Source organism: Apteryx mantelli, chromosome Z (genome assembly GCF_036417845.1).
Source record: "Apteryx mantelli isolate bAptMan1 chromosome Z, bAptMan1.hap1, whole genome shotgun sequence".
Lineage (NCBI taxonomy): Eukaryota > Metazoa > Chordata > Aves > Apterygiformes > Apterygidae > Apteryx > Apteryx mantelli.
In genome coordinates this window covers 63,350,317-63,365,329 of record NC_090020.1, presented here as the reverse complement: position 1 = coordinate 63,365,329, position 15,013 = coordinate 63,350,317, and the positions used below count along the sequence as shown (strand labels likewise).

General features: G+C 36.0%; 1 protein-coding gene across 12 annotated transcripts in view; it reads left to right on the top strand.

The window, feature by feature from the left end:
- The window catches only part of ERBIN (erbb2 interacting protein), a 118,013-nt gene extending 109,458 nt beyond the window's left edge, over positions 1 to 8,555 (top strand). For 11 of the 12 annotated variants that reach the window (XM_067315208.1, XM_067315207.1, XM_067315219.1 and 8 more), the window contains 5 exons: positions 125 to 256; positions 1,993 to 2,199; positions 3,127 to 3,219; positions 3,809 to 3,883; positions 5,298 to 8,555. In XM_067315208.1, coding sequence (XP_067171309.1) covers positions 125 to 256; positions 1,993 to 2,199; positions 3,127 to 3,219; positions 3,809 to 3,883; positions 5,298 to 5,408 — 618 coding nt within the window. In that variant the 3' untranslated portion in view covers positions 5,409 to 8,555. The remainder of the gene's footprint in view (positions 1 to 124; positions 257 to 1,992; positions 2,200 to 3,126; positions 3,220 to 3,808; positions 3,884 to 5,297) is intronic. The other variant, XM_067315215.1, reaches the window with a different exon arrangement.
- The last annotated feature ends 6,458 nt before the right edge of the window (positions 8,556 to 15,013 follow it).

Below are 15,013 nucleotides of genomic sequence, written 5' to 3'. Positions count from 1 at the left end.
ATTCATATAAGAGAGAACAATAAAGTCCTTAAAATGTCTTATTATTGGCTTTTTTCTTTAGAAAAATTTTTAGTTGTTTGACAGTATGAAGACATTCTTCTTTACTTCTTCATTCTGTTTAAAGCATCCCCAGGCTTCTACTCCAGGAGAACAGTGCCAAGATGAGGTATTCATTTCGGGACAGCAGAATTACTCATCTGCCACACTTAGCCTCAAAGATGTTCCTCCAGACAGCATGAAGAAAGTAGCTGTGCAGGTAATTAGCTACGTGACACCATAGATAGGATATATTGCCATTTATAGAAACGTTTGCTGGAAAGACAGCAGTTGGAACTGGGGCTTATTTAAAACATAAAGCAGGATTTGACTTTCACACCAGTATTTAGAGGTGGCATAAATGAAATGGCATTCTCTTTCTGGAAAACAAAGTTGTTAACTATATGGGGGGTGGTTTTCATTTTTCCTCAGCAAAGACTTTGAAAGAAGAAATTTACAGCATAAGACACTGCTGTAAGTGGAAATCAGAATATGGCAAATGGTTTTAGGAAAGCAAATCAAAAGTTGATGAAACCTTTTAAAAAAAAACTTTAAATTTGTTGTGATGAAATTCATGTGATAAGCTAGATTTGGTAGGATGACATTCTGTATGCATCTTTAAGGACTATCTATACAGCCAGCACTTATTACAGTAAAAATAAATGGGTGTTTGTAATTTATTATGGTGCAGCAATAGATTTGTTTTAACATTTATTAACTTCATTTGCATTTCTACAAACATACTGGATAGTGGGAAATTGCGTAGTTGTTGATATATGTGGCCTGTGTAAACTTTCTATCTTTGACCATGCAACAAACAGTAGTTACTCTCCCATCATGTTTTAGATTTTTCAGAAAAGGCAGTGGAAAATCTTGTAATTTTAATACATCTGATTTGTAAATAAGGTCAGAAAAATATTTCCACTCTCCCATTTTTCAGAATCACTTTGATACAGAAACTCATGTTAATGAGTAGGTTCTGATATATGTCTGTTCACATAGCATAGTTAAAGGTTGAAATTTGCATGCAGTTATTTATCATATTGAAAATTAGAGTATTTTAAGATCTTTTTATCCTATAACTAGTGAGATAATGGTGGTAGGCAGAAAAATGTGTAACTTGGAATTCTAGCGTTTTTGGAATGTGGGAATTCTAGGGGGAAGATGAACTGTTTGAACTGGGTAAGTGCGTGAGGCCTTCAGGTGAGGAGGGAAAAAGCTGCCCATTTCAACACAGAGCTCCGGTGCCAAACAGTAAATTGGAGGCTTCAGTAAAAAATGTTGCCTGCAGCATCATTCTTAGCGAAATGATTCAAATGCACTGTATGTCTTTACAGTTGTGAATTTTACTGCTATTTGCTGTCAGTGTACCAAATCTAAGTGGCATGTTCTAACAAAAGAATAACATTTGTTGGAAATATCCTTATTACAGTTTCGACATTAAAATCTTGAACTTCGTTATGAATTTGCTTAGAAGGTTTTCTTGTGGTCACCCAAAGATGCTCCGTGAGCATATAATTTCTGTTTATTAGTTGTGTGGGATTTTAAAGTTATGTATGATCTTCTGAAATTGTCACAAAAATTTCTGAAAACTCACGCACTAAAAGTGAAAGCTATAGTTATATCAACTAAATAGCAATACTGTCAGTTGCACTGCCAGAAAAAAATGGTTGAGATAACTCAGTTAAACATGCTAAAAGCAAAGAAGAGTTTGTCTAGTCTGTTCTAGCAGATGAGTGCTCAAAGTTCTTGTTCTTCAGATTTGCTCTCAGGTGGTCAGAACTGATGACTATAATAAAAGTTGAGTGCAACTGTACATGATCCAGAATAGTAATTCTAGTAATGCTCCTAAAATTAAAAGTGGTCAAGCATGAGAAATATTGAAATAATTAAGGAAGAATTGAGGCTTACTGCTCATAAAATATATGATTTAAAGGGCATTCATGTTTTATTCAGATACCTTTGACAAATGGACAGATGTGCCAGCCTCAAAGACCGCAGGCAAACTACAGCCAAGTCCATCATCTCCCTCAATCATCAGTGGTGAGACATCCATCTAGAGAACAATTAATTGACTATCTGATGTTGAAAGTTGCCCACCAACCTCCCTATGCACAATCCCAGTGTTCTCCCAGACAAAGCCATGAAATGGTAAAGCAAGAGGTAAGAATAAAATGTAACTTGGATGTATGACTTCTGTCTATTAGTAGCAGCAAATGATTACATTGTTTTTTGTTCATTACTGCTGCTCTGTAGATGGTGACCGAAATTGTTTAGGAATTTAACTCCAGCAGCAGACAATGCTAGCTCAGTGCAGTTCTGCTGTTGAAATCACATTCCTTCTGGTTTTGAGCTCTTTTCCTGTTCACGTGCACATTGTTAAAGAGATTTAAATGTGGTAGATTTTTGTGAGAACGTACCAGAAATCTACGCTTCCCTGTCTTTACAGAGATAGAAATTGTTTCTTCACTACATTTATTGATCACCAACTCACTATTTATGTAATAACTGAAAAATGCAAAGTAGCAAAGCAGTTCAGAGTACTTTGCATCTATTCAATGCTGCCCAGAATGGTTCAATAGCAAACAGAGTAGTATGCAACCCTAAATAAAAGCCAGGATTAAAACAATCTGAGCGCCTGATGTGTGCCTGAAAATTACCAATTTTGTCTGTGGCAGACAGATGAGGGTAAGAAATTCACATACCTCTTAATGGTCCTTGCACTGTGAGCACCATTCTTTCTGTTCTTGGAGATGGGCTGTTTCCTCTGTAATTCTTTTGCCTTACAGAAAATGTTGAGCTCTTTGTTTTCATTCCGTACTAGAATGAGAATCTCCAAGTTTTGTGCAAAATAGGTTTACTAGTGTGCTCTTCTGGCAAGAGAAAAGGGGGACAATGTTAGCTGTGTGGAACTTAAAGTGAAACAGGAGCCAGATTTGATAAAATTCAGCTGCAAGGAACAAGGGAAGAGAAAGAACAAGTTTTTGCATAATTCTCTCTTTAAAAGTTTTTCTTCATCTGAATACTTAGTTTCATCAGCTTTGGGTGTAAGTTTTCAGCCAGTTCTTCTAACTTTGGTTGTAACATCAGATTCGAGTGAGAATTGACAAGGATCCTGAGCTTGGATTTAGTATATCAGGAGGAGTTGGCGGTAGAGGGAATCCGTTCAGACCTGAAGATGATGTGAGTATTTTATACTAATGCATGTTTTTAAAATCATTATGATCAGCAGATGTTTTCAGTGTTTAAAAACAAAACTGGTAGCTGGTAGGAGAGAAGTGAAGACATATGACTATGGCAAATCAAGAGGGTAGGTGAGCACTGCGGCTATGTGACAATCCAGACAATGACTCTAGCTGAGTGGTTTTTATAGTCTTCAGACATCAGGCAACAGATTCCAGATAAGTGAATTATGGGGCTTACAATTAGGAAGCCTCTAAAAGAGAATATGATTTAGCCTGCAACCTTATTTCCAGAGGTTGATAATTCATCTTGATGTATACATCTGCTTTAAAAAAAAAAAAAAAGGCTTGAGTTAAACATCAGGCAGATCAAAATTTGCCCTTCAGTACTTCTTTAAAAGCAGTTCTCCAGGATTTAATGTCAGAAAAGCATGGCAGTCACAAAAGCAAATAGATCTGTAAAATAGTGTTACATGCTCTTCTACTTGAAATGGAAAATTGAAATAATGTTTTGAATTATATCAGTTTCATGCTACCATACTATTTGTGAAGTAAACTGTCAAAAATGTTTTCCACCTCTGTTTTTCAAGGGTATATTTGTAACCAGAGTGCAACCAGAAGGACCAGCATCTAAGCTATTGCAGCCTGGAGATAAAATAATTCAGGTATTGTTGTCATCTAATTAAAAAGCCTGTCTAATATACCAGTTCATTTTTAGTTTGCTTTTTTTCCAAGAGCAGAATGCTTAAGTTCTCTATAGATTGCCAGTATCTTTTTCAGAAGCATTTTTGTACACTGGGATGATGCTTTGGGTTTCCTTCCCACTAACATTAGGATAGGTGATACAGACTGAAGCATTAATCAGTTGGCTCATCTTTCAAATTGTGACCAGTTTTCACACTTATAAAGACAAAAATAGTCCTAAAGTTGTTGTTCAAGATGGAATGTGAGCATGTCCATGAGGATTTTGCAGTCACTCAGTTACTGAACTTGTCATTCCTGTGCAGTATTCTGAATATTGTGTTGTCTGAGCGCCAGACATTGCCCCTCACAACCCCTTTCCCCAGCTGCACCTTGTTGTTACACCCCTCCATCCCGCAGTTCCTGTCCCTCTTCGCTGCCTCTCCCCAAGCTGATGGGCTGCACGTGGGCAGGCACTGGCAGAAGCTGCCTGTTTGCTGAGCCAGAGCCCCCAGCCTTCTCGGGGCAGGAGAGCAAACAGACTGTTTCAGGAGCCGCGGCTTCCAGGCTGCAGCCTTGCAGTTCTTCTCGAGGCAGTCGGTACCTTTCAGACCTCTTCTGAGTCAGATTCGTTTGAAATTGTCTAAAGAGTTCAGAAGTTATTTGGGGAGGGATCAAGGAAAAGGACAGTGTGATTGTATAAGCCTTCGTTGTCTTGTGGAAGCTGGTTAACAGGACATTCAAACGGTGCTGTAGCCAACCTTCAAGTTGGAGAGCTAGTCTTATCATAAAATTATTCACCACATTCCTAGTTAGAGAATGTTTATAGAGTTAGACTTACTGCATTTCAGTTTTTCTCAAAAAAATACATTAGTATCTCAAATTGCAACCTAGCATGAAGAGTTTCTAAAACAAAAGCAGGTTGGAAACACAGCATAATCCCTCCAACATAAGAAAAAGCCAGCTAGCATACAAAAAACTGAATTAAGGTCAAGTTGTTCCAACTAAAAGATTGTATTTTTCAGGATAATTAAATAATTCTGCGCGTGTTTTTCTTTCTCACTAGTGGAATGAGAAAGCCAGCTTCAGGTCCTAGTTCTCTTATTGGTGTAGACATCTGGTGGGGGGAAACTTCCAGACCTCCATACAGTAACAGGAATTAGACGGAAGTTATTTGCACGTGTATTTCATATCTTTGAGGCAAAATTATTCCAAGGCTAACAGAATAGTTTCATTTCTTGTAGCCTGCAGCATGTTCTACTCATCAATAGCATCATACTGTGCAAATCTGCAGTATTTTATTGCCTACATTCATTAACAAATTGGTTATTTTAATCGTAGTTTAAGCTTCAGTAAACTACTGTGAAATATGAAACTGCTATTTTCAATTCTTTTTAGGCTAATGGATACAGCTTCATCAATATCGATCATGGACAAGCAGTATCTTTGCTAAAGACTTTTCAGAATGCAGTGGAACTCATCGTTGTACGAGAGGTTTCTTCTTCATAAATACTGTGGATATGGGGGAAAAAGCCAACAAGATTCATCGAAGGACTTATGGGGAACTGAATATTTTGACTATTTTTATATATGAAAGGGACTGGAACTATGATCAAAATTTGTACAGGAGATGAAATATTGAACTTGTGGTTAAAGGGGGAAAAACCACTGTACAGAATGTGCAGGAAATCATTTTGGAAATGCATATGGTGAATAAACTTGTTTTTAAGCATTATAGCAATCTAAGGATCACTCCTCCAAGAACAAACCTGTGTTGTTTTTTGTACAGATGGTAGGTTTATTTTTGGAAATTCATACACATTACTAAACTTTGTGCAAGGCTTTGAGAAGCCTACGTTGTAGCCAGTGGACAGATGGCAGGGCTGTCTGTCCTGTAGCTGTTTATTGCCTTTATTTTTATTCACCAGATATTAATGCATTAGTGAAACCACTTCTGTAGATGTGGACAGGAGATATGAAACGTTGGCTTTGCTATGTGCTTGTTGTATAGATGAATGGGTAGATGGAAGGTGGTGCTGGTTGGACAGAATAAAGGCCAGGTGAAACAACTATTTGCTATCTAAATCTGGAATCAAGAGTGATGAAAGTGTGTTTAGTTTTGGAGTGTACGTCTACCAATAGAAAATGCAATAAAAGCTTACGGTGTTTTTTAGGAAGACTATAATTACAAATTTGTGATCTTCTACAGGATTTGTTCTTAATGTAGTCATTGAATATTCATTTGCCATATGCAATTCAAGTTTAGGGTCTCTTTTTTTTTTTTTTTTTTTTTGCATACATAATTTTTTCAACTGTACTGTGGAAATGTGCCCAGAGGTTTTTCTCTGCCATGGAAATCCCCAATTTTGTGCAAATGGTGATGCTTTTATCTTTATAAAAAGTACTCCATTTTAATCTTACAGATTTTAAAAATGAAACTGAAATGGCCAGTTTTTAAGATTGTTGCCTGTAATATACATCTAAAAACACACAAAGTGAAAGATGCAGGAAGGGTTATGAATGTCATCTTGATTTTGTTTGGCCTTTGCATTACCTTGTTAATCAAAAAGGAGACCATATGTGTGGAGCTAGGTAACCAAAGCAAGTTTGTGAAACTTTGAATAGTGATGGAGAATTGCTGTGGGGAGCCAAGGAGCAAAGGGAGAGCGTTCTTGCAACCCACCAGTTCATAAGGATGTTTCTTAAAGGGCTGTTCCTACAGGTAACTTTAAATGTGAACTAGACACTTCAGAGTCATTAAAGGGTTTCTAACTATATTAATATAATAGTGATTTACCACAGGCTGCCTTTGTTCCTTATTACTGTATAAAATATTCAATTATGCTTTTATTAATTTTGTTTACCAGAAACATTAACTTTATTTTTCTCTTTCTCCTTTGTAATTGAATAGAGACTGCATAATCTGCAGTGATAATTAACACACGGTTGTTATGGACCAGGGAAAAGTGCCATAGAAGACCAATAACTGTTTTTAATCAGGGCTAATGATTAGCCTGTCATTGGAGCAATATTTAGTTATTGCAGTTCATTTTTAATTACATATAAGTTGGTAGTTTGAAACTGGTATAAGTTGCTTTTTTTCAACCCTTATGTACAAAAATGAATGCTTTTAATAAAGCTAGCAAAAACACCAGCCTCCTTTAGTTTTGGGAAAATGAGCTGGAAGGGAAAGGAATTATACATAGCTAGCGGTAAAAAACAGGCAGTACTTTTTAAGTAAGTGAACTCCAATATTATTGCACTTCTTTCAAAGATGTTAACTATTGCTTATTGTACTGTGTATAGTTCTAATTTTAACTGAAACCCTTTAACAACTCTTTGTATATTTTAATTCTTTTTAGTTGATTTTCAGTAATATTTACATAGGAAATGATTTTTTTGATATATTAGCAGAAATGTGCTGTATTTTGATAAACTTCACTTATTTTGTGTGCTGTTAATCTCTAAAGAAAAGAATGAGAAATATAGCTATATAATGGCAGGCTTCAGTATTCCCCTTCTAAGATGTCTGTTGTTGTTGTTTAGTTTATATTTTTTTACTGAAAATGCAAAATGTTCACATCACATCTTCATTACTTCTGATCATGTTGTTTTTATCACACGCTGCCTTTTAAAGGGAATGCATACAGACAAGTCCTGAATTAACTTGGTCTTATACATAACCTGTACCTTCGGGAAGGGAAAAGTTCAAAAAGCAGAACTGATTCTTTACTGATCTTGGATGGACTTTATATAAATTTTGCAGTATATTTTAAATATCACTGAGGAATTATACTGTGTTCTACTTTGCTTTAATGTTAACAGAAGTTTTAAACTATATTGTGTCACTTAGTTTGCAGAGTTATGTATTGCAGGAAAATGCTACCAAAACCCGTTTGGCTATGGTAGAAGTGTAGGAGTAGAGATTTACAGCAAGAAGTTTAGTACTTCTTGTGGAAGTACTTGGCCAAAGTTTGTCTTCAGTAAATGAGCAAATTAACCATCAAATAAAACATTGATTATGCTGATTTTACTCAGTAAACCTTGGAGTTTTTAATGGGTTGAAATGTGTTTGTTCCTTCAGTGTCTGTGTGTAAAGGTAAATAAATAAATGTCAATCTATGTGATTTTGCAGAGAGTGGGAGGAAGATGTCTCCTGAATTAGTACAGCCAGGATTCAGCAGGAGGAGAAACCATATCAGCACTTTTCATTTTGAATGCATCTTAAACTACATTTTGAATAGAATAAAATCTGTCAGCAGCATAAGTTACTCAGCATGGCAATGAGTTGATGCAAACTCTGTTAATTCTTTCTAAATAGTTCATTAAAGAATCAGTTCAACTGATATAGTGAAAAGATGAAATCTCCCACATATTTATTGTGTAAATATTTTTCTGAGTTTCTTTTTTGGACTGGAGTTAAAAAAAAAAGTGTATATACTTGAAAGCATTCTATGAACACAAACATAGCAATAAGCAACACACAGTTAAACCTTTATGATTATTTTGTTTTTGTTTAGAAATATTCCCTTGTCAACAGCTATGAAATGATGTTTTTATTGATCAGCATTTATTCAACATTCCAAATTTTTGTATATAATTAGACTGTTTCTGAGTAACACATGGAGAATAGATAATAAACTAATGCTCTTTAAAGTTGTGTGTAACTGATTTATTTAATATATAGGAAATTCCCCATAACACAGTTTTATTTTTCTATAGTTTCTGCAGGACCTTATCCTCTATCAGTATCTATTAGTAAAAGCTTACTTGTGTTTCCTGGCTCCCTGCATCTCGGTGCCCAGAGGTCTGCTCTAGTGGATTGTGTTGCAGGACTGGTTTATTCATAAAGGTATTTGAAATAAGAGCTTTAGGCTAAGACATTAGACTTTAGGCTAAGTATTTGTACAAAGGATTAAAATGCTGTATTGCTTTGGCTCTGCTCTGTGTGGCTGTCAGTTATTCTACTTTTCATTCACTGAGAGAACAGAAATGAGGACAGAAGGAGACTTGCTGCTGTGTAAAATAATTGGGAAAACTGCTTTTAGTTTTAAATAATCATATAAATGTGCTCTTGGTTCACTTCTTGGATTGTTTGTATGGCTAGGGTGTATCCAAGAAATCCCAAAAGGCTATGGGTAGTTAGTGGCTCCTTCCTAAAAAGATAAGTAGTCTTTTTGTCTGATGTAAATTAACTTGTTTCAATAGCTGAGAAGGCATGACTAAGTTAAGGAGCAGGGTTAAAATCAAGTGTCTTGGGAGTGCTCTTTGAGAGGATACAAGGGTTACGTGGTAAAGAAGGTGAAGAGCTGGGCGCAAAACTTCCAGGGAAAGGTAATGCAGACTTGCACTCAGTTTTCCTGGAAACCACCTGACAATGTATTAATGCAATTAAATTGTATAGTCTTTTTTTTTTTTTCCTTTTTATATATGCATCTGGCATATCAGTCTGACTAACTTACTACTAGAGTTTTCTCTACAGAAAAAAACGGATTCTGAATTACAGCCCTGATGACCCTGGAGCCCTGGGCCCCTCCTGACAACTCTTTGTACCTGTACTCCACTGCTCTGAGGGAATTTCCCCTCTCCCGCCCCCTCATTTTGTCCTTGTGGACTCTTTCGGAGTCTTTGTTGTCTTTTCTGCCTTTTATGCATCAGATTTCAGATTTATTCCCTTTCTCATTTCAGGGGTACTTGTAGGTGTGCCTCATTACTGTGCAAATGAGCCTTTGATCTGCCTATTTATTTCATTAGTCAACAGTTTACCTTTTCATCAGACTCCTAAGGCTGGATCCAACTCAGATGGATCCTATAGGCTGGATTCAACTTCTGCTTTTCTGACTGGAAGCCCTTTTTCAGAGAGCAAATGTATTTTGGCATGTTATTTCCACTGATTTGGGTTAAATCAGATTTCAGAATGTGCCCAGAAGATTCTGCTGCAGCATCTGTGAGCCTCTCTTGATACTGGGCTCCCACTATGCCATACACACGAATGCAGTATAAGATTGTCCCTGTCTCAATGTATACTATATGACAAACAAGTAGCCCGAGGAAGAGAAGTGAAAATTTCTGTGTAAGATGATACACTGGTCAACTGAAGTGAGTTGAAAAACTCATTTTAGATCTAATGATTGTCACTTCAATGCATTGTTCAGGCAATATGCTACCTATCATCCTGCGAAGTTGATGAATTATTGGCCAACATACATAAAATAAGGCTCAAATTTGCTTATTATTTGCTATAGTGCCCAAATCCATCTTAGCCAAAGGAGTGTTTAACCAGGGGGAGTTGTTCTGTATAAAGTGAATTGTTCTATCTGAGCTGTACTGCTGTTTCTACAGCAGAAATTCCTCCCATCTCCACATGGATGTTAGTTTTATGTAGTGCTATGATTCCTCACAGCTTGTTTAACTGGAGCCATATTTTGCCATGAATAAGGACACTATTTTGATATTTTTTCCCTATTGTATGTATAAGAAAGCAAAACAAATATTAGAACAAACATCTTTCTCAATCTTCTTTTATTCAATTTTTTGTATTCAGTTTGGGTCTGGCTGATTTTAGGAAGCTTTTTGTCAAGTCTCGATTATCAAGTCATTTCTGCTCTTCTGGCAGAAAGAATCCTTTCCCAAAGGACCACCTGAGTAAATCAGTTAAAAAGGTTTTGAGAAAGTTCTGAGGCCTCCATTAGAGCAGATCCCTTGTTCTAAATGGTCTTATCTAGAAAATTAAAGAACTACTAGAGCACTTCACAGAGTCTTCATTTAAAAGGACAAATTTGCATTTTTTCTGCCCTCCCCAAAACATAGGTTTTTTTGTCAGCAAGAACAAATACACCTTCGGAAACAAAATTTTCCTCTTGTTGTGGGAATTAGAAGTGTTTTGAAAGATTGTTGTTGTTTCGGGTCAGGGACTTCTTCATGAAGGGCTGATACTGCATCCAAAAAAGCCTATCATTAGTTACATTCTTTGGTTCTTTCTTTGGAAAACTGCTAGTTTAGAAACTATCCTGTGAGATGAAAAAATGAAGACAAATCATGACTGTAATAACTGATATTGTTATACTATAGTGTTTTCATATCAAGCTGATAAAAACTACACTTGCGTCTAGGCTTGGGAACCCACTGTTTTAATTCACGTTCTTACTCATCCTCAACAAGTAAGCGATAAAAAAAAAAAATTAAAATTTTCTGTGACATGACCCCATCTGATGATTTTTATAATTCCTGAAGATTTGTACTTAGACACTAAGCTTTACCCAGCCTTTACTTTGCTGTGCTAAAATTTGCAAAATATATAAAGACAAGAAACTAATAAGCTATGAGAAGGTTCCAATATCAAATGTTCCCTTCCGCTTGCCATTTAAGAGCCTCATTTCAAGTATAGCATTAACACCCCTTGCAATCCCTCTCTCCCTTTCTGATTTCTGGCTTTCTGCATTCCTGCATCCACTATTCCTCATACTATCTGCAAGAAAACAATTTGTATTTCTGTACTGCAATTTGGAATATTGCTTAGCGTTAAGAATAAGAATTAAATATGGAGAAAGGTGAGGCTATTTCAGCTAAAGGAAGGGAAAATAGGGAATAGGCATTACAACATACATATTTTACACTACAGAAATAGTCTGCACAGAATTTTGTGCGCTTAAAGTAGGTTGCAATGCTTATATTGTGTTTAATGGAGAATCTGTTAATAGCTATAGATAAATGTAACTGAGCTATGAAACATTCAGTTAACTTACAGCTGGTGTAATGGCTTAATGGCTGAGAGAGAACATTTTCAGAGATGTAATAAAAAGAGGCAAGAGAATAGTATCATGCAGCTAGGCTGGCAGCGCTTCCAAGATGGCTAAGAACAGCTCTATATGCAAGTGTGTGTTACTGAAATGACATGGCTTTTCTAGCATGTTCTAAACTTTTGAGCATCAAGAATTATAACATTTGCAATCACAGGAATTTAAATATCTATATTGCAGCTGCCTAACATGAAGGGAAATAGGGCTCTGCACTTAATACATTTCATGAGGTACAGTTGGATACTGCAGATTGCTTAGCTATTTGTTTCCTCACTAGCAAAATTAAAAAATGTTGACAGAATATTCACTTTCATTTGCAAGACTTGTAAAAATACTGATTTGGATAAACTCCTTACGGAACGTCTGTTAATAGTGAAACTGGTAGCAGATGCTCTACAGAGAAGTTCTTGTTCAATTGCTGATTTTGCTGATTTGCGAAAGAAACTTTGAGGGGAAAAAAAGGGGGGGAAAGCTTTCTACTGAATTGTAAGTATGCATCAGTAAAACACATGATTGGAAAGTATTGTGCAAAGGCTCCTAACATCGTAACACTTTAGCATATTTGATTTTGTTTGCTATGATTTCCACTCACAATAGAATAATCAACAATTGTTTTTGAATATGGAGAAGATATTTTTGCTGAGAAAGTTTCTGCCAGCAGTACTTCATTGAAAGCCATGGCTCCTCTGCTGAGAAAGTGAGGTTTTCCAGTAAATATTGAATGAAATTTTAACAGCTGGTTAGTTGTCATATTATTAAATCCTGGGAAAAATGAAATAGTTAGCAAGTGAGACAATGTTATATGATTAATTGTAATATAAAATGATTGATGGCTGGTTTAGATGCATGCAAAGGTTAGAAACTATGCTGGAACAGATAAAGCCTCCAAACATTTTTTTTTTTCTATTGCATTTTAACTCTAAAAGCTATGAAAATACACTTGGTGATTTGAATAATGGAAATAACTTTGGAGTAAGTGACTTGTGGTTTATGAATAGTAGACTGTAATTATTCAACTACAGCACTAACACTGATGTGCTTTTTTTTAAAGGTGTCACAAGACACAAATTTTGAAAGACTTTTCAGCTTTAATATTGAGATCAATTTGTTCTGTAACAATATATCTTATACTGGTTTTGCATAAGTTATAAATAAAAAGTTAATATTTGTTTGCAAAACTTAGTTGAGACTTGTAATAATAACAAACAGATAAAACTGCACTCATAATTAAATTTATATGATAATCTTCCTGTTTGATGCTTTGTAAAACAGATTCAAATTATTTTCTTTTAAACCTCTTCATTGTGATTTAAAAAAAAAAAATCCTGTAGCTTTTAGGAGTTTTTTAAAGCTAACCTGTTATTGATTTATTACTTACATAATTAATTCCTAAGAAAGTAAATTATGACTAAAAAATTATTTCAATTTTCCTGTTATTTATTCAAAACTGCTTTATTTGCCCAAAATTTCACTTTGAAATATGGTCACTGGATAAAAGTTTATATGAAGACAAAATGTTTTCTTCTCTATGCTTCTGCCAGCAGCTGTGATGATATGATTAAAGAGAAGTGATAATATAATGTATATTTTACGAATTTATCAGGAAGTAGAAGACTTAGTACTGACTCCTTTGTCTGAGAGGAGCAAGACAGAGAACAAGACCCCATAACGTAGTAATCAGGGCAACTGTGGAAGTGAGGGGACGTCCTGCGGCTTGGGTCCCAGCCTTTCTGCATTTTACATTAAACAGTAAATGGATTAAAATATACCAGCTGCTCCGAGATTAAGGACTTCACCAGCCCAAGCACGAGCAGCAGCCACTGGGCTGTGTTATGGGGCTGTTTGTGCTGTATGCTCTCTGGCCCAGGTGATGCCTACTTACTGCGTCGCGGGGCTGGGGGGAGGGTGTCCTTTCTCCCCCCTTCAACAAGCCCCATTCTGAGCTGTAGGGAGCGGAGGTCGCCTGGGCCGGTCCCCTGCTCGCGCAGGGGCAGCTCGAGCCGGCTGCCCGGGACCGTGCCACTCGGGTTTGGGACACCTCTCAGCGGACTCTCCAAAATAACTAACTAACTAAAGGCAATCAGAGCATCATTAATCGACTGAGTGTAGTATCGGATGAGCAAAGTTCAAGGGAAGATGGCTGCAGGATTTCCATTAGTAGTGTAAGTAGGTAAAAATAAAAAAGCTGCATTTTAAAATACTTTCTTTTCCTCTCCTACACATACATACACTACTGATTTTAAATGTATATTCATCAACCTTCTTGTTTAATAACAGGAACTTAGAAAATGCATGTCTGGAACTTGCATACAGCTTAAAAGAGGGTCTTCTAAAAACCCCTTTTGAAGCAGACATGCTTCTGTAATCCGAGCAGTATTGTCTGGAAAGCAAATACAGATTTCCTAAGTGATTTAGGAAATGCTGGGCTGAAATGATAATTGGATGCAGATTCTCTTTCCAAATCTACCTTTTACTTGCTTTGGCTCACTTTCCCAGTCTGTCAGTGGTGGTGATGCTCTTTTGCTGTTAACATGCACTTAGAGATCCAGAGATAAAAGTACTACCAAATGCCATTGGTTGTCAACTAATTCCATCATCTTATTTTGGAATAACTTTAAAAAGAACTGAAAGCTAAGACACACTATTCCAGCTTTGATTATTTAAGCAATTTTAGAGGGAAAAGGCAATCTTTTTTATAAAACACACTTCCATAGCTGCTAATGTGCATCTTAACTGATATTGCTATGCTAAATGCAACAATCCTAACTTTTTTCATGTGATTGCAATAAACAAACAAACAAAAAAGATGCAAAAATCTACCAACTGTTCCAATTTAACAGTGATGGCTTATATAGATCACTGCCATATTTGAGGCAGGATATTTGAAAAGCTGTCAGCATGACAATTGAGATTTCATCCATTCATTTCAGCATGTTTAGGATTTTAAGGTTTGAGCTAAAATTTCAGTTGGGAGAATAATTCACTAATAGAGAAATTTTATGCTAGAAAAATCTTTCCAAAAAGGTTCTGGGTAGAGATATAAAACTGGTCTTGTCTTTTTAAATGCATTTTATTTCATTTTTGAGATTACAGATGTTGTTGATTAAAGAACTTCATTGAATTAATAGCTTCAGTGTTCTGCAAGATGTTTGCCTCTACTACACAACCACCTCATTAAAAAATCATAGTAAGGCATACCTTACTTGATAAATCTGAAGAGTATAATGGTGGGAAGCAGATGAAAGCATTTTTTGGCATTTGGGAAGAACTGTGGATTGAGAATAAGATCTATAATCTGTGAAATGCTTAAAGTTA